General features: G+C 40.4%; 1 protein-coding gene across 1 annotated transcript in view; it reads left to right on the top strand.

Annotated features, from left to right (window-relative positions):
• agbl4 (AGBL carboxypeptidase 4) overlaps positions 1–20,281 on the top strand; it is a 200,689-nt gene that overhangs the window by 84,643 nt on the left and 95,765 nt on the right. The window contains exon 5 of the mRNA XM_055221304.1: positions 13,715–13,931. Coding sequence (XP_055077279.1) covers positions 13,715–13,931 — 217 coding nt within the window. The remainder of the gene's footprint in view (positions 1–13,714; positions 13,932–20,281) is intronic.

Genomic DNA, 20,281 nt, shown 5'->3' with positions numbered 1-20,281 from the left:
ACTGCAAAATCACTTATCTTCACCTTGCTTCCTCTGTCTCCTGCTAATACACATTAGCAGCCAGCAGCCATATGTAATAGGACTGTGCGTGCCCCTGCTGGTATAATGGCTTCTCTGACACTTCTCCCATTAAATTTGGTCAGGCAGTGCTGCACAAGAACCCTCGGCACACGCTGAAATTGTCCTATATTTCCCATAAACAAGTTGGCCACTGTCTACGGCTTTAAGAGTGATTGGTAAACTATTTTCCTATTCAACCAAAATAACTGAAATAAGGTATTATATTTTTATATTATATTCTGCTGATATTAAGTGTAGGAGAATTTGGCTGTTCCACTGTAGTTTAGACAAAGATGGTGACTGAAGATGAAAGAAAGTGGAATGGTTCTTGATCTAAAATGATATACACACTGATAGTAGTGGTCAGTCTGTGTAATTTTGCTGCTCATGTGGTACAATAACACATAAAGCTGAAATAGTGAGATTGCGTAGGGGTAGATAGAGTGTTTTGGTGGTGAGGGAGGTTGTGGCTGCACAGAAGAACTGGTGCTTCTGTTCACGTTTTTCTGCTTTTTGAATTATGACTTAGTTTGGCGGGATAATATGCATGGTAAATATTCATCATCACTTTACACCAGTCACATGGCAGTTTGAGAAAAAAGGTTTGGATAAATAGTAGAAAATTACAGGATGCTCTAAAAAGGAATCACTGCGCTGAATAATACAATAATATATATATATAAAAAAAAAATACATGAACAACAATTATATATATATATATATATATATATATATATATATATATATATATATATATATATATATATATATATATATATATATATATATATATATAATACAATACAATTGTTGTTCATTTAACTTAGTACTGTGTAAATGAATTGAGGTTTTGCTTTATTAACTCTATATTTCAACTGGTACCGGGAAGTAAAATTATAAACAATAAGCAAATAGGGCGGAAAATTTAGGTAAAATATCTGATTCTGAGAATTGCAAGGATTCTGTTCAAAGTTCACATTTTAAACGAGTCCAAAAGAATTGACAAAAAGACTAAAGTGCTGTTGTTGTTGTTGTTTGTGGAGGAAATTGGTGCTATTTGCATCCATTCAAATTGCGACTTAGATTGAGTTGCAATTAATCTTGCAGGCCTTTAAACAACTGAGTGTTTGGAGAACTTGGTTGATACGGAAGAACTGGCAAATAAGTAGTCTTTTTTTATTGAATTTACTGTTGTCTAATCCCACACACTTTCAGGCCTCACTTTCTCAGCTTTAGTAGAAAACCTTTTACCACCATTTACTCGAGCAACCACGCCACATTATAGAGCTCATCAGATTACTATGTGACTAAGTGGACATGTCTGCTCTATCTAATGGGCCTGTTTGTGATCACCCGTATCTCCACAGAAACAGATAGCATCAGGCTCTCCCTTCCTCTCTCCTCCTCGTGTGGTGCAAACCCTGGCCAACTCCCAGATAACATGATCATCAGCACTGACGGTTACCGTGACAAACGCGAGTGCCGATCCCGGGCCGATAAGCGACATATTCATTTGTTTAATTAAAACAACTTGTCTGGTCTCGGCAAGGGGGTCATTTTAGAGGAATGTGAGAATTAAAGCAGGTAATTAAGTAAAGCCAGTGTGTGATAAGAAGGCCCATAGAGGTGGCTGGGGAAGGGGAAGGCAAACTTAATCTATCCCCCACTGCAATCCCGCAAGGTCGTTCACTTTATTAAAGTCTGATGCCACTGCTGCCCACTGGTCCCGCTGATGAAATATTTTATGTACTTGTTTGAAAGAAGGAACGGAGAATGAGGTAATATACAATACTGTGTAGTAGACGAGACTGTGTGCTAGTCTATGAACAAATAAACTTGTATTGAGAACAAAAGGCTGAAATAAAGTAGAATATTGAAAACCAGAATAACTTTGCGGACCTCTGCAAAGGCACTGGTCCTGTTCTGCAATAGTTTATAGGTGTAAAGGCTGTTTAAATGGAGCCTGAAAACCTCGTAGGTATTTATTATAATTTTTTTTATATCTTTCAAATTGTAAAGCTCCATTAGTAGTACTTCTGGATCTGTAAATGAATCTGTCTGTATGTCTCATTAACCCTGTTTTTTCACATTGCAAGTGATACAGTAACCGCAACAAAGACCATGGTATAGGCTGTAAAGTTGCTGCTACACAATATTAAGGCAATTAAAGACTTCCTTGTTAGCTTGTCTACAAGAACACCAGAAGAACTTGTACGGCAACGAGCACCTTGACAAAGATATTTGTTTGGCCAATGGAGTGTGGCGTTAATTATCACAAGCTGATTAAAGGCACCGCACAGGAATGGATGTCATTTGTCTTGCCAGTCGAAGATTACGGTGCAATCAGCCAGGGTCTCGCCTCCTTTTTTAGGTATTTCTTTATATATTTATTTTGGGGAGTGGGATGACCTGTTCTGTGAGGACGGGTTAAGTACAAGGTTAAGTGAATAAAAGATTTTGGTCCCTTTGGCTGGTTAAAGAGGGACTCATTTTGGTGAGCTGCCTGCCAGTTTTGTGTGATGATGGATAAAGCCAAAATACATCAAAATACATCTTACCTTATTTCTACCTATCTAACATAACTATTTTACCTTGTTTGTTGTAGCTTTAAATTATTGTTTTCAACAACATTTGATATTTACTTGCCTATTTTCGTAACAGCGTGTAAATGCATTGACAAATATAGCTCATTTGATGGGTCAAATATTATGAAAAGCAACACATCAATCATTAATAACATCTTAGCAGACGTCAGAAACTGGTTACTACAAAAATGTATTAAGGTGAACGCATGGCCCATTTCTTGTGTTCCTTGTTTTGAGTAATATATGAGTTCATCTCCTCTTATTAACCACAAAAGAGTCTTTTTTTCAGTTGTCATCTTTAAAATTCACTCCTCACATATGCACCCCACATCCAGAAATTCAACCCTGAGCGCGCGCCCCTTTCAAGGTCTGGAAAACAAATCTGTCCATTTTGCAGTTTGATTGGGTGTCAGCGCAGGGAGAGCAGGGGACAGGTGTGATGCATAAAATGACCCGCTGACTCCATCACAAGTGCGACAGCTTTATGGTGAGGAGGGGTTTCAATCACACTGCAAACCCAGAACACATCTATCAGCTCATGGCACAAACACGCCTGCTCCATACGTCGCACATGCTAACTCGGGTTGTGGGCTAAAGGGCTCTGCGGCAGTTATAGTGCTGTCGCAAATTGATCAAAAAGAAACATATCTAAATGAACTTTTGTCTCCCTTTTGTCTTGAGGAGCTGAGGCCACAATAGATGAGAAGTCAAACTAATAGTCAGTAGATTTTGAATGTGGTTAGGTGTTTTATTTTTTGTTTAGTTTTTTTTAAAGGTGTCCTGTATAATTAGTAGTTAATTGTCTTCAAAATGCATGCCAGTGTCATTTGAAAACATCACTAATAAAAAGCCTGATATCTTCAGCTGTTCAGGAGGAGTCAAAGCTGCATGTCTTTTAAATAAGAGGTGAAATTGTGTTGTCTTTGTAGAGCCTGGTGTGGCTGTCTGCTTTGCTGTGGCCGTCCTTGGGCTGCGCCTTTAATGGTTGTGTGGGGGCTGTGGGTCACTGTGCATCTTTGGGACTGCAGAAACATTTATTTTATAGATATATATGTCTAAGTAGTAAATGTTTACTGCTGGGTTTGCAAATGGGGCTCTATAGCTGTGAGAATGCAGTATTTTAGCTTTGGCGTTCCTCCAGCACAGACAGTAAAAGTCACTGTATCCTGTGGGACACGCCTTGCTTTTGGCCACTATAATGCAATATAGTGCTCTGAAGAGGGGAGATTTTGTGTGTGCGTGTGTGTAAGAAGAACTCAATAAGGAGGGGGGCGCATCAGCCATGCATGTGAGTGTGTTCCAATGGGTTAAATGAAAGTCAGTGAGCACACATGGGGCATCATAAGCAGACAATGAAAAATGAGAGTGGAGGAGCGGTACAGCTAGTTTCCCTGTGGGAGCAGCACAAGCAAGCGGACGTACATTTGGTAATAATCGCTTTGTGCGTGCTCGGGAGTGTGTTCATTTCACTGTGGAAGCGACTGAGCAAAACTACAAGTGAGGAAATATAATAAATACAACAGGGATTGTTGAGCAGCAGTAGATTCACATTAACCCTTTCAGCTTCTGGTGGCAGCCATCTGATTATGGCACAAATCAATTTCTTGGAAATTTAATCCTCAAAGACTTTCAATTCAGCCTCTGCCTTTGTGCTGTCTCTTCAAAAGCACCACCTCACAGCGAGCACCAGTTCAAGGCTCTTCTTCTACCAGTGGCTACCCTTCAGCTAATGCTGGACTCTTTTGCTGTGCTTGGATAAACAAATCTTTTTTTTTTTTTTTTAACCTTCATAACAAGTTCTTTATACATGACTAACATTATAATCTGTGTTCCTCTATCAACAGTATTAAGGTCAAGGTACACTTTATAGTCCTTCCTTTAATCCTGCTGGGGCGCCCTGTTGAAAACAGTGGGAACCATCTCCAGATCTGGGCTCGGTCAGTACCAACTTTGCTAGAGGATTTGGCCTATTGTGCATGTTTTGGGCTGAGGAGGGAAAATGGAGTGCCAGGAGGAAACCCACCCAGACCAGTCCCAAAACCTTCTTTCTGTGAGACAAGAGTGCTGCCACTCAACCTCCAGGCCACCTCTCCGATAACCCAGAACATGCAGTCACTTACATATTTATACTTTGGTGATCTTAGTAAAACTAAAATAAACACAAGTGAGTACAGACATGTCAGCAGTGTAATATGTTTATTGCAACATTTCTATGGAGATTTCATGGTTAGATCTCCATATGATTTTTTGTTGAAATCCAGAGTCAATAGACAAAACCCTTGTATCTCACATTTAATGAAAAAAATCTACTTCATCAACTACACGTATAGTCTGCTCTCCTTTTTTGGAAGCTTATGTCTATTGGTTCCTGTTGTTCTCCTGTTATGCTCTTATATATAGCACATTTCATAAGATCCTTCCTAGCCCTGTATATTTTCCATCACCACAGCAGCATTGAGGCATTACTCGGATGCTTGGTTCTTATCTCATGTCAGTCCAAACACTCTCCTGACAAGTGGTATTTGACTCCAACACGCAGCCACAGATGAAGGAAGAGAAGAAAATGTGGAAAACAAAAAGACAGACGGACAGGCCATTTCTCCGCACCGGCATGTGAGGTGCTGCCAATCTTTTCATCACATGCTCCTCTGTTTGTCTGATAGAATAATCAGCATGCACTCGACAGGAGAGTGAAAATTGCCATTCACTGACAAAAACATGGCAAGGCTAGTCAATTATGTGTTGGGTTTGTTTTTCTCCCTCTGTGAACCATTTGCATATGGCTCCAATGAGAAGCAGCTTTTGATCCATTTAGACAATTTCAATGGTATGATACAATGTGACTATGTCTTATTAGCTCTCTGTGTATTCAGACAACCAAAAGGTCAGAATCTTCCTTTGTTCCCATGGCTCCCTTTCTTCAATTAAGACCAATAAGCAGAGCCCAGCATTGATCCAGCCTTGAAGCTTTCTACTGGATTTGGATCATCTATTTGTGTGCACAGCTCAACTAAAACATGTGTGTAAATGTGGCGTCTTGTGATCTCTAGCGGATCGAATGATTTAGCTTTCTGATGTAATGGACCAGTACCTCTGCCTCTCCCTCTCTCTCTCTGTGTCTCCCTCTCTGTCTCTCTGTTTCTCTCTGTTCGTTCGATGTGCACTAAAATATTCTGCCATTTACTTCCGTGACAAGTCGTCTGTCAGTCAGAGCAGCGTTGGAGCGTCCGTGTCTGATGGACAGGGTCCCCAATGAGCCTGGGTGTCATTGTGGACGAGCTGTGCCTGTAATTTGTTGGCACAAAGTACGGCACCAAGTAGTAAAGTGTGACCAAACCAACGACTGATTTGGAGAATAACGCAAAGTTGCATTTGGGGAGAGATTGACTCTTTTCATGAGCTTGCAGAAATCTTTTCAGTGAGGAATATTTGTCTTGTGTCAGACTGTGAGCTTCATGTTGACAAATATCTGGCACAAGGCTACACATCCATCCTCTTCCCAAAAGCCAAAGGAGCTTTAGTTTCCTTTTCACTTTGTGTCACTCGACGAGGCTATTTGTTTGTGAGAGGCTGTATCAAATATTGATTCTTTTAAAATGAACTGTGTGGAAGAAAAATTATTTTGTGCTGGACTCGGGTCACATAAGCCAAAGATAGGTTTAAAGTACTGAGTTTGTGGCAAGAACCAAAGTTATTGTCGTGTGTGTTTTTCATACCTGTCCACTATCTTAACTGAACATACATTGAGAAAAACAGAAAATTATCAAAAGGTTTCTTTACAGTTTTGCGATTAGGTACATCTGATCCTAGTTCAGTGACTGCAGCTCTGCAGTTGGTTGCCCATTGCTCTGTCATGCATTGAAGGATGGGTCAAATGCAGACCTTAACTTCCCAACAAAAATCTACTTTGAAATAGAATCACATTATTTGTGACCAGCGGATGTTTGTTGATTGTGGTTGCTGTAAGCCTTTAAGGATATGTGGCCTTGGCTGCAGTTGCCAGCGGCTCTTCTCTGTAATAGCCAGTAATTTCTTGTGTCTAGGATAATCAGCGACACAGGCTGGCCTGGAAAACACATCCACACAATCATCTTATGCTGCCAACCTGTTGCTGTTTATTGTGAAAAGTGCCCTTTATTTAAGAAAGGTCAGCAGCAGTTCTGGGAGGTCTGGGCTTCAGGGGCTCCTCCCTCTCTCTGGCTGGCCGCCTGTCATCCTCCATAAGAGCCAGTGTGTGCTGAACATGTGTGAGTTTTGGGAGGGGCTGGAGGCACAGGTGCCAGACTCGCTCCCTACAGCCCTGTGGCGGCCGCACAAGTTAATTGGCAGCATCTGGCTGTCTGAGAGCCCGCTCCCCTCCCCTCCCGGCCTGCACCTCTCCCTCCCATGAAGCATGCTACCCCTGGCACCCGCGCACCGTTGACACCAGTCTGGCTGCAAGCTGTGAATGGAAACACTGTGCATGTGTGCGATACAGCAAGGACTATGAGGCAGACAGGGCAGCCAGGCCCCCAGCTGCCACCCCTGTGCCAAGGGAAATGCAAGCAGACAGGCTGGCATCTCCACACCAAGGCCACCAAGGCCCCCAGGGAATAAGGAGGTAGAGAGGGACGTGAGATACACAAGGGAGCACAGAATTCAACCAGGACAACTCAGCTCAGCACGCAAGCCCCAACCTGACCTCAGGGTGACCTCGCATCCATCTGAAAACTTCTTATATTGTAGCTAGTGTGAAAAAATTTTCAGTTTAGTTGTAGTGCTCGGACTGTAAACACCTTCTTTGACTCTTACATCTACAAGGTCCTCTCTGTGTCCCTCATATGTATTACATGTTCACTGTGAGATAAAGCTGTTACAGTACAGTTACATGCAATTCAAATCATTTCATTCAAATGCTTTACTGCCGCGCTGCGTAGAATAAAGATGAGGTCATCTCTGTGTGGAATTGGATAAAACAGTGATTTCACAATGTGTCATGTCCGCCATGTTGCCTTCCCCTGAGTACATTTACAGACAATGATCTCATCTGGTGCAGTTGACCTTACTCCACACTCACTCAATGCTAAATCTCACATCTCTTCTGTAAAAAGCCACGGTCAAACAGAGTGAGATCACACTGTTGACTCATACATTAGTTTAGTCAGACATGTATGCAGCCATGACCTTGCCTTCTCAGACTTTTATGCACTTAAAGGGTGAAATCAGTATGAAGACACGTCACAGTGGTCACACCATACTGCATCATATAGAGCCATGTTTCATATCAGTATAACGGAGAGATAATTCAACCAAGTCGGTAAACCTACGAGCCAATTACATCTGAACATAGACAGACAGTGGTCGTCACTAATGGACATCTCTCCTATAAATAGAGTTATGCCCTGCTCACGATTTATCCTCTGCCCTGTCACAAACAATATACATCTGATACGGTGGGTATTTGAGTGAGTCTTTTATGTTCTTATTGTCTTGGTGCAGATGATTACAAGCAGTCTGGCGCCAGTCTGTCAATTAAGCACACTTTTAATGCACTCTTTAGACACTGCTCTGTACTGTGATGGGAGTATACTGTTGCACTCTGGGAAATGCTGTATCATACAATTGGCACACAGAGGCCTGGTATCACAGCTATCTCACAGCAGGGACTCAGAGCTGACATCATCATTTCATTAGCTCGCTCACTGTCTGTGTGGATTGTGTTTTAGGAGCTTCTGTGTATTTTCTCTGATGCCCATTATCCCAGCTGAATGTGCACCTGCCCTGTGAGCCTGTGGGGACATGTGGCGCCACCAAGCCAAGAGTTCACTGATCAGCTTCTTCCTGTTAATTGGCCTGACCTCCCAAAAGACATTAAACTGATAAATGATATGATGTAGTGTAGCTTCACCTGGAACAACCTCACACAACCTTGTATTATACTTTATTTGTGGGATTTAACAATAGACTATCATATATACACATCATGATCTCATTGTATTCATTGTAAACATCACTATTGATCCAAAAGGCGTAATAGTCATAGTAATAGTCATTTAGTATCATTTACTTCTATTTTTTAATATTTGTAACACAAAATGTTTTAACATTAAGGGATAGTCTGAATAAAAAGTAAATTTAAAGCCTAATGGGGTAGGTGCACAAAATACATTTACAATACAACAGTGAGTAAGGTAATAATGAGTGAAAACAGTATAACATAGTTAAAACCAATAAAACATGATTGCATATGTTATAGTTATTTTTTGTGTTTTTTACTTTTTTACTTTTTGGGCTGTAATCGTGACAAACCCCGTGTTACCTCTGCAGAGGTAGTATTGTTACCTTGGCCAAGATTTAGTTTTTGCCAGCATTTGTTTATTGGTTTGTCCTTCTGATTTTATAACTCAAAAGTTATAGTTCAAATTTTATGAATTTTTCTGAAAAGGTCAGTGTTTGCTTGCTTTTTTGTTTGGATCTGAACATGATGTAAATCCTAGATTTTACTTGACTCGCCAGCATAATAAATAACTTTTAACCTTTATTGTCTGGATACTGGAGACACTAATGATAACTTTGACAGTTTTAAATTGTTTTTGGGTTTTTTTGTATTTGTTAAATACATAGTATTTGGAATAACATTTGCATAGTGTTACTTTAATCTTATTTTATAAAGGGAACTCAAGCGGATTTCAAGAATATATTTTAAAGCAAAATTCTAAAAGCGTACATTCGTCTTTCCATTGGCGGTGCCTCTTGTCTGATAAAAGGCCTTCATATGAATGTATGAGGCTTGTACATCTGCCTCCATTTTATCAGATCCACAAAAGAACAGATTAGGACTCCCAGATACAGCCACCAATAGTGTGCACACAGAGCTGTATTTAGAGGATAACATTTGCATATAAGAAAAGCGCTGCTCCATCTCCTGCTTAAAGGTGATAATGGTTTTATGGATAAAGTAAGAAAAATCCACTTTAGATTTTAAGCAGTGAATTTATTGAACCACAGAATAATTAGTGATAGTAAATATATATTTTGTGGAAAAACAGATATCTGGACAGATTTGTGATAAAATGCACACTCCTGGATCATTGGGACATGGGCTACACTTGTAAACATCAAACCTTTTCAAGATTTATGTGCGGATTTTAAGCTTTGAGGAAATAACTTTTTATGTTGGCTGCAGTGTGAACTCGTATAAAGGGGCTTATGAGAGCACCTGACCATGTTTAATCTTGTGCAGAATCACTTTTGTTGAATACTGGATGAACACAGTGGAGAGTTTGCAGTAGGAGGTAGCATGGCTTTGTCTGATGGATTGGTTCCTCCTGGTTGTGTTCTAATGTGTAAGTGTCCTGGTGTGTCATGTATCAGCCTCATCACAGAGCTGCTTCTGACTGTCAAAGGCTGCTAACGGTGTGTTGTCTCCACAGGAGTCCTGCCCACGTCTCTCCACACAGAAGAAAGTCCATATTTCAAGTACTAGAGCTGGCTGTAAACATCTTACTCTTACTTAAAAAGGCAGGCCATAGACAACAGAATAAACAATTCCAGCATTCATTGCATATATATATATATATATATATATATATATATATATATATATATATATATATATATATATATATATATATATATATATATATATATATATATATATATATATATATATATATATATATATATATATATATATATATATATATATATATATATATATATATTATCTTATTTATTTTCTCACTCGGACGTTACTGTTAGAATGCTGTTTGATGTGCTTATAATGTACACTATACACTAGTTTGATGACCTATAATAAAGTTGCGTAACTGAATCAGGATTGTATAGGGAATGTATACAGGAAGAAAAAAACACACGCTCATACATACAATACAACAGTATTTGCAAAAAACAGTTACATTTAAACTGAAAATATTACTACTGGGCATTATTAAACTGATAGATACACACATATACATCCACATATGTTTTTTGTCTGCATTAGTTAGACATGGTAACAGAACACACACTATTTTAAAAATCTTTCTATCTTTTTTACAAACAAGTATTGTCAGGTATCAACAATACTCAGTTTACTTCATCACTGTTCTCTAGCTGTACCTCTGCTTGCTGGCATAAACTAAATTCAAACATTTTAAATATCCTTTACCTTTTTACAGTATGTAGCAGGCCAACAAAGTGGTAAACCTCACACAGGTTGCCTAGTAACAGTGTCCCCCAAAAGCTTTTGTTGCCTCTTGATTTGCATCCAAAAAGATGGATGGAAGCAGTAGAATATATATAGCATAACACACGAGGTGATTTCCTTGCACCTCAATATACTCACACACCCGACAATCTTTAGTCAAATGCTTTCTATTTGCCAAACAGGATCACATTAGACCAATGGGCCTATATGAGATCATTTTGGATTGCTAAGAAATACCGTGTCTATTATGGGTGTCGTAACATTGAAAGAACAGAAGTACGCCTCTCTCTGTGAAATGTTTGCCTAGCGTGCTGAATATTTACCTTAAATGAGGCGCTGTGTTGGCTGACAGCTGTGTGAGCATATTGGAAGACATTTAACCTTCGTAACAGTCTGCAGCATGCGCGTTTGACAAGCCGAGAGGAACAACAACACAAAGTAAAAGGCAGGGCTGGGTGAGTGCTGCCGTGTGCTTGAGCAGTGGGCCTCCCAGCGTACATGCTCTCATGTGTGTATGTGTGAGGGAGCAGACGTGATTGGCGTGTCCTCTACGCTTGATTGATTTAAAAATATAGACAAGATGTCGTCTGTATGAAAGCTACCAATTTACAAGCCTTCATCTCCCGACTTCAGAGAGACGCCGGGGCCATCAGAATCAGAGCGCCAGTTTGTAGCGACCAATGGTTCAGAAGTAGAAACAGCGCAGTGACACCTCGCTAAAGGCTGCTAGCGCTACCAAGCTGCCTCTCTTTTGTGTTTTTACCTGGCTCTTTGTCTGTTTGTCAGCGCAGTCTAGACTTGTCCCTGATTCCTCTTTCTTCTCTAAGCCACAGTGAGAAGCTTTAGAAGTTGACTTGTCCCAGTGCTCAGTGTCAAAAGCAATGACCTTGATGCTGCTGGCACACTGTTTGCTGTTCTTTTCCACTCTCTGACTCTTTGCATATTGCCCTGTCTGTGTTTCTGTAATCACTGAATTGTAAAACCATGTGTGAGCACGTTATCATGTGGGGGAAGCTTCTGCAATTTTTTTCCGTCAGTCCCACGCGGTGATAATTCTGTTTGGGAACGACAGCACTGTACCACGTCAGGAGATGGGCAGGGGAGAGAGGCATTGGGAGCTACTATTTAGATAAAACAAATTGCCAGCTGCCGAGCTGGAGCAGCCACAGCGTTCCGATAAAAACCAATGGGAATATGTGCATTATTTTGCATGTGCTGGGGATATGGTGAATGTTAATTCTTGTGCGCCTGACTGTGTGCTTCCGAACTCCAGGTAGAGCCCCTCAACTTCTCCTTTCACATGAAGCAATTTTTCTGGCCTATAACCATAATGCTGTGATGGGACAAGAAGGCAGTAATTAAAATCAATAGCCAGGACTTTTTCAGTTTGCGGCAAGGTCACGCGGCACCAGAACGCAGAAGGAGAGGGAGAAAAGGGGAGGCCTGGGATTGCTTAGATGGGCAGAGCCAAGTGGAGAGATATGTCAAAAGGTGAGGTGTCATCTTATTTTAATTAACCCACACCTCAGAGGCCTGGCACCAGCACTACACCAGTGTGTGGGTGGCTTTATGTCCCACTGTCATTGGAAATCTACTGTGTCCTTTGTCGGTCATTTTGAATCACACTAAGGTCTTGGTAATATGAACATTCTTTTACAGAAATAGCCACTTTGAGCTGAATGTTATTTTCTTGGGGAAGGCTGGAGGATGCAGGGTTAGCTCGAGCTTCACTGGACAGACAGGGCGTGGTTTCGCTAGCTGCTGACCACATTAGTATTCACAGTTTATCACCACATGCATATATACTTGCCCTCTTCTCCCAGGGAATAATCACCCTAGACTTTCTCTCTCTTTCTGTTTTTGTTTAAGCGTTTTCTTCCTCTTGCTGTCTGCAGGAGCATATTCCGAGAGTTTAGAGCGCATATGCAGTGAATTCAGATGCAGGGCCATAGCAGGAGATGGTGCATTAGGAGGCTGTGCAAACACATAAAAGTCCTATGTGTTTCCAGGGTGACTCAGAAGGAGAGGTTCACTCTGTCAGGCTAACAGCAGAGCAGTGTCCCCTGTTTGTTGATTATCTAGTCCCATTCCTATCAGAGCTCCGATAAAATCTTCATCTGATCTTGCGCGGGGGATGTGAGCTCACCAGCCGGCCTTGCCTACACGCGACAGTTGCCCGCAGAGTGCGCACACCTTCCCATATACTCGTATCAGGGCCAGATCTGCCATTGCTGTGCTTTCTCATCTCCGTCTTATCTCCTTATTCCACCTTTCTCCTGACTCCCAGCGCCTCAAACACACCAATCACTCATCGGCTGCCTCCTTTTATCCGGCTCTGTGTGCACGCGCCAAAGATGCTATGGCGACGCTCTAATTCCCAGAGCCTGGTCTCCTCAGCACTAACTGTCAGGGTCAACGTGGTGACTGACACAAGACAAGGAAGTTTTGGAAGGAAACAGGAAACCAGGGAAAGTGGTAGAAAGACAAAAAACATTTAGATGCAACAAAATGAAATTCAGTATTTTTTTAATCTCCATACTATTTGTTGGGCTGCTTATTATTCATGGTTCCTAAATATACAGCATAGATCGTTCAGCTAATTGACCAAGATTAGCTCATGATCTGGGAATGGGTTAGAGGTACTTGATAATGGCTTATGTCAGTATAGATTGTGTGTTGTGATGATATGAACTTTACTTTAGTAGTCATAGCATTTGAAGAACTTACTTGTTTTTGAAAAAGAAAAGGTTTTTTAAAGTCTCTCTCTCTCTCTCTCTCTCTCTCTCTCTATATATATATATATATATATATATATATATATATATATATATATATATATATATATATATATATATATATATATATACTTCTGTTGTTGCAGGCAGAGGCTCCCTCCCAAAAACGTGTATTACTACCGCTGTCCCGATCATCGTCGCAACTATGTGATGTCCTTTGCCTTCTGCTTTGACCGCGAGGATGACGTATACCAGTTCGCTTACTGCTACCCCTACACCTACTCCAGACTACAGCACTACCTCGGCAACCTGGAGCGCAGGAACCTGCCCTACCTGAAGAGGGAGCAACTCGGCCTCAGCGTGGTAAGTCAAGTCCCCAAGGTTCATCCAAAAGCATGTCACGTACCACATAGTGTTAATAATTGATAATAATTAATAAAAATTTCATAATTGAACACCTAAATATAAACAAAAATAATATTAATCATGAGAAAACCATGACTAAATATGCAATAAGTATTCATATTTTTTCCCCAAAAAATCTAAAATCTAAAGTAAGAAGCTCCAAATGAATTTCTTTCCAATCAAATTTCCTCTTCAGTAAAAAAATATAAGTTATGAATACTTTAAAGTTGAAAGAACCTGAGAATCAATTGACGTTTTAAACAATTTCATAAAAAAAAATATTATCGGTACATCTACGGTACCTACAATAGGTACAAGTACATACTTGTACTACTATAAATCTTAAAATCTTCAGCAGTCTATTTTTTTAAAAAAAAGGTTTGGGCTTCCTCATTAATTACAATTTTTATTATATAGTCATGTTTGATATCTAGATCCATCCATCTGGCTTCGTTTGAAACATGTTTGAGTTTATTTATGTTGTGCCATTTTCTATTACTAATTATGTCTAAATAAGTAGATGTGTAGGTTTGATTTGGCTTTAAGGAGGTGAGTGCTGTATTGTCCCCATGACTGAAGAGAATCCAGTGCAAAGGTTTGCATTGGGCATTACTTGTCCCACATGGGCGTGTTAGGTGTGCCTGCGGTGATGACTTGAGCCTCTCGTGTTCTTATTAGAAGTGCAGAACCCTGAGATGACGGACTGTAAGCTGGCGGCTGTGTGAGTGTGAATGCAGTGTGTGTAATCAGCACAGCTCTCACCTCACCAGTAGGAGCTAGTGTATCATGCACGCTGCCTCCAGTCCTGTCTGCTCTTATCAAATAATTGTAGGAGAAAAACTCATTAGAAATGCTTGAGAGATTACGACTTTTTCTTCTGTCCTCCAACATCCGTCAGGGAAAGCATGCAGCACGCAGCACACCATGAAAGTACCGCTATTTATGAGAAGCAACTGATGATAAAATACACAAGTCTGAAATGAAGAAAGCGTGACACACTCAGGGGTAATGATACTGGTGAAAGAGTATTTAGAAATGTGCCATAAATGGGTATGAAGATATAAAATGGAACTGCTGAAGTCATAACTTTTAATGCATGTTTTTAGGGTAACCTTAATAAAAAGGATCCATAGTTTGTCCTTCAGTGTGCGTAAAAAAACACACTTCTCTGAACACAGGTATGGTCAGGTTACTGTAGCTGTCCACATTCCATTTAAAGTTTATATTAAGAATCCATTTTTTACTTACTACTCGCTACTCGGGTTTCAGATCAATAAATACCAGGCGCAGAGCTAATTCTAGTCTCCTCTCCTGATGTCCCGAGGAGGAGGCATGAACTGCTCAAACAACATGGAGTTTGCTCTATATCCCATCAAAGACTTTCATGTTCTGCCTTCCCTTGAATTTTAAAGTTGTACTATGTAACTTTTTTGATGGAGGTTCAGGCACCTGCTGGTTTCAGTGAAGATGTTATTACTTTGCGTGGAACGTTACACACACATGACATTAAATCTTTAGAGACAAGTCGGTGGCGGATCCTCGACCAGGAAAGGTACATTGTACACCTTTAACTTGACCAAGGACACTGTCATCTATATCGCAAATCCAAGCATTCACTACATTTCCTTAACCTTCGATCTACGTCTGCTCTCCGCATTATAAAAATAACATTTACAGACTACATTTCGTTTTCATTACAAGTTGAGAAACCTGTTTAAAAGTCTATTTTCGCACCTTAACAGCACGCACCTGATATGCATAATAAAAGCTACTAATGAGGCTATATTAAGAAAGTTTCTTCCCTGTCTGTTTCCTTTTTTTTACCCATCTACACCACAAAACCAACAGTCTTAACATACCTCTCCCTTAAACAGCCTATTTCATCCTAATTCAAATGCATTACAATTCCCTGCGTGACACCGGATACGCCGAAAGGGGGCCCTGACACGTCTTGACTCGCACAGTCTCAGTATTAGTATGCATAGTCATACACATCTTTTATGGTCATATTTTCCTCTTTATGTTCTGTGGGCCTCCGTGGCAGACAGCCCAGCCCCGCCCGCTTACATCTCCCTCAATGTCTGGTTCACTGGCATTCACTCTGGTACCATCTCCCCATCACACAGAAGAAGGGATGAGGAGAGCTTTCTGACCACATCAAACTTTAAAGACGACGTATAGCTGCTGTTTTGGTGCCTTATGCAGAGGACAATAGCTTTAACCTTCTGTCGGCTATAATAATCTCACGGGGAAGGAAATAAGAGCGCGGGTTATTTGCGGTGGCATTCTTCTATCATGCTGACTAATTTGTTTTCTGTAATGTATTCCGAATCTCCATTGTACAGCCAGCTCTGGTAGGTTCAGATACTGTAAGAAAGGTCAACGTCTTTCTTCTTTGTCATAATGAGAGCTGCGACAATTATTGACGAACATTTTTTACCTAAAAGGATTTTCAGACCTGGGCCACGTTGCACTGCAGAAGTCTTTTTAATTGAGTGGGGAGGAAAACTGTAGATTTGGAGGCATGGAGATAGAGGAGATAGAAGGGGAGATGGAATAGTTCTATGGTGAATGAAAAGGGCAAACTAAAAGGATTTGAATATGATTTCCACATCAGCTTCTCAATTCTCTGCACTCATTTTCCACAGCCGATTGAGACTTTAGAGGCAGAGTGGATTTCACCTGTTCAGGAAACTCTCAGATCTGTGGAGGGAAAGTGGGGAGGCAAGAACAAGCTGTTTTTTGGTGATTGTCAGCTAACATCTCATCTATCATTCATAGCAAGAAATGAGGAGACGGGTTTTGTTTGATTTAACTTCAAAGTTATGGGTTTTTGTGGTCTTAAAGCTAGTTAATTTTCATGAGTTTGATCCAATGGTATTGTGAGTTAACTTGCTCTGGACCAGGTTAAGGGACAAGATGGACAATAGCATAACCTTTTACTTATATGATCTACAGTGCCCACCTCAGTGGATTTACTCATTTTGCATTTTACTTTTAAACTGAGACTGAGCTGTAACTGTTAGTAATTTGACTAAGCATTGGGTTGCATCTTGTGGATGTGATTGGTCAGGTGTTTTGGAGTTTCCTTGTTTGCTTCCTTTTTGTTGTAGTCCTTTAATATTATACAGATTAATAATAATAATAGACATTTTTGTAAAACAAGAAAAGCAGCTAGGGTTATTGCCGTTTAGTTGTTTGTTCAATTATAGTTTGATGGCGTCTAGTCGACCTTGGTTTTATTAGATTGTAAGGATTTATATGCCCCATAGCAGAGCGGAGAGAGCAGTTAGTTAAAGTTTGGGGACTTACTGGACAGTTTAAGCTGCTTTTTCACTTATGAAGATCTTTTTCTGGCCACTCCCAGTAAAAAATTTGGCAAGCTTTTGCCAGTGCTATGCTGCTCCCCCTTTTAGTCCATAAATCGATGCACTGGGCATGCATTTAGACGGGCCAATAATTTATTTAGTTGAGTATAGCCCTAGCACCAACATTTTATTCCTAAAAAGTCAAATTCCGCAGTGCAAACAGTTCCCTGAGCCATGCCACCACAGGGGAGGCTTTAGTTGCCCCTGCTCCCTGCGCTTGGTTCATGTCTTTGCTCCTCTTCCTCTGGTCTCTTGTCTTTCTGAGCGACTCTGACAGATTCTGCCTCTCCTCTCCCCTGAGGCATCCAAGTGTCCACGGAGACCCACACAAAAACACATCTTCAACACACTCCAAACCAACAGAACTCTTTGAAAAGATGACTTCGTGCTTTCAAACTGCCGCCTTGTTTCGGTACAGTCGTCTGGTGTCGTCCTGCCATCTGCCTTTGAGGACTCCATATTTGGCCACCACAAAATCTTGGCAAAGCGTTTCTTTTTCCTTCGTCTGTCTTTTCGTTTTGTGCCTCTTCTTGCCTGTCTAAGCTGAAGTTGCCGAGGCAGCACTTTGAGGTTTCCTGCGATGTGGGAAGGGCAGGGCTGTGACACTATTAGTCACTTCTGACATGGCGCGGCCCCCGTCTGTGGAGCAGATGGAAAGAGTGTAGACAGGAGACCTCTATGGGCACAACACTGCACTGGCCAGGTCTAAACTTACGTCAAACTTAAAATGAAGTCAACTACAGGCCTCTATGATGGATACATTTTGTAAAAAAATATAATTTATTAGACAAATATTAAGAATTATGTCTAACGACTGAAGTACATGAAAAGAAGATCAAAACAATCCTGATGGTGCTATTGTTGTATTAGAATTTATTATGAAAATCTAAAATCTAAATGCAGCACCAGTATCAGTTTAAATGAATGACTGCTCTCTGAAAAACATCTAGCACCAGTTTGGACTTAAGGGAATCTGTCAGGTATAGGCTTATTAAAATGTTCAGTTTTAGACCAATTTCTCACTGACTGGATTCACAATCATTTCTTCCAGCATAAGGACTCATAAGGATCAATACAAATGGATAAAGTACTCTTCTTCTGAGAAGTTTTAGCACTTTGTAACTCAATGAAATGTGATGTAAGACATAAATATCTGCTGCTCTTGAAAGGCGTGAACAAGTCCAAATGCTGTGTATAATCTGACTTTATTACTTAATATATGATTGCATTTTAGCCTTAACTCTGTCTGATGTCAGGTACTGTGTGTGGGAGTGCAGTCACCAAACTTTTTCTTTTCTTGTTGGTCCATAACAGGAGGAGGAAGTGGAGTGGGCACTGCAGTCTGGCTCTCTCTTTCTCTCCCTCTCTGTATCTCTCCCTCCCTCTCTCTGTCTCTCTCTCCCTCTCCTTATCTCGGTGTTTGTACACTGTGTGCCAAGATCCAATCAATAGCCACTCGAGCCATGGAGAGAGGAGAAGGTCAGGAGCCACACTGGACCGGCCGGGCTATAGGCAAACTAATGGAGGCACGCGCCAGGCAGGGAACATGTGGAGGTGTGGGCCTTGCTGCAGTCATGTTAATCAGAGACCTTTAAACATGGGCTTTTTGTGATAACGTTTGGTATTTCACTGGGGCACTTTTTATATTGCAACCTTGTACAGCAGAGTTTTACAAATTATACTAGTACATAAAGTTCAGTGTGTTCATAAACTACTAAAGTAACAGATAAGATGCGGTACCTATAACTGTTTGGACATACACAGTTATTATATTAGATTGAAAATCAGATGGAACTTAAAATTGTATGGCCATCAGCATTTTTCTTTGGGTTGTTGTGTTCTCATGTGTGAACATCACTAGAGTTGTCATTCATTGTATTTTTGGGAGACATTGTTGACTGATTTAAATGTACACACAGTCTGTACTGATTTTGTACCTAGGCAAGGTACAAAATAGTCTGTCTGCTCATCCAGAGCATTTAGATACAAAGGTAAAAAAAAAAAAAAAAAAATCTATTGTCCTTTAAAAGAAATGCTCTCCACCATACCTGAAGTCTGATATCTTCTTATATGAATATGAAGTTTAACTGACTTTTATAATAATAGTTTTCTGTCAAACTTGAGGCTTCACAAGTCAAAAGTGGCCAAAAAGGGGACAAGGATACAGGTTGATATCACTAACTACTTCAGTGTTTTTTGTGCTGGCTTGTGTGTAACAAGTGGTGTGTTTAATTAATTGAACTAGTTAATGGTTGTCTAGTCTTTTTGACACTGGAGCTATTGTGTGAATAGCCAATTGGATTGGTCTAGAGGGCCCTTCACAGGGTGACTATCTCCAACAAAGGCCACTGCATGAACAAGCTGTTTGCAATTCACAACAGGGTAATACTGCAACACTAAAAAAGGACATGATAAAATGGATGGACCTCAATTAGAGCTGCATATTGTATACTGTATAAAATGTTTGATTTATTCATAATGAAAATTACATAATTAATAATCCCTACAAGATAATTAGTATGCAGTGGTCTGGGATTCATTTTCGATTTTTCCCCAGGTTAAACCTCTACTGTTTATAGTTCATATCCCATTAGTTATCACATAATGCATGTCTTACCATTAAACAGCTATGATCTCTCTTAAGATATAAATGTTAGCTTTGCTGTGCCTCTGTAGTGGTGTCGCTGTAGCCTGTAGTGACGGCAGACAGGAGAGAGCTGGCAACACTTGAGTGAGGAAACCGCTTTTCCCTGAGCCGAGGTAAACAGCTCCTGATAAGGCTGCACTTTTTCTTTATAGTGGCAGACTGTTCATGAATGCATTAGCTGTGGCCTAAACATCAAACAGTCAAAAACACATTTTAAATAAGGAAATGTAAAAGAAAATGCAAACAGCTACATCAGTGACTGGAAATTCAATTTTCACTCCCTCTTCCTCTGT

This window comes from Periophthalmus magnuspinnatus, chromosome 4 (genome assembly GCF_009829125.3).
Source record: "Periophthalmus magnuspinnatus isolate fPerMag1 chromosome 4, fPerMag1.2.pri, whole genome shotgun sequence".
Classification (NCBI taxonomy): domain Eukaryota; kingdom Metazoa; phylum Chordata; class Actinopteri; order Gobiiformes; family Gobiidae; genus Periophthalmus; species Periophthalmus magnuspinnatus.
The sequence above is the reverse complement of the archived record's forward strand: the minus strand, read 5'-3'. Positions and strand labels throughout refer to the sequence as shown.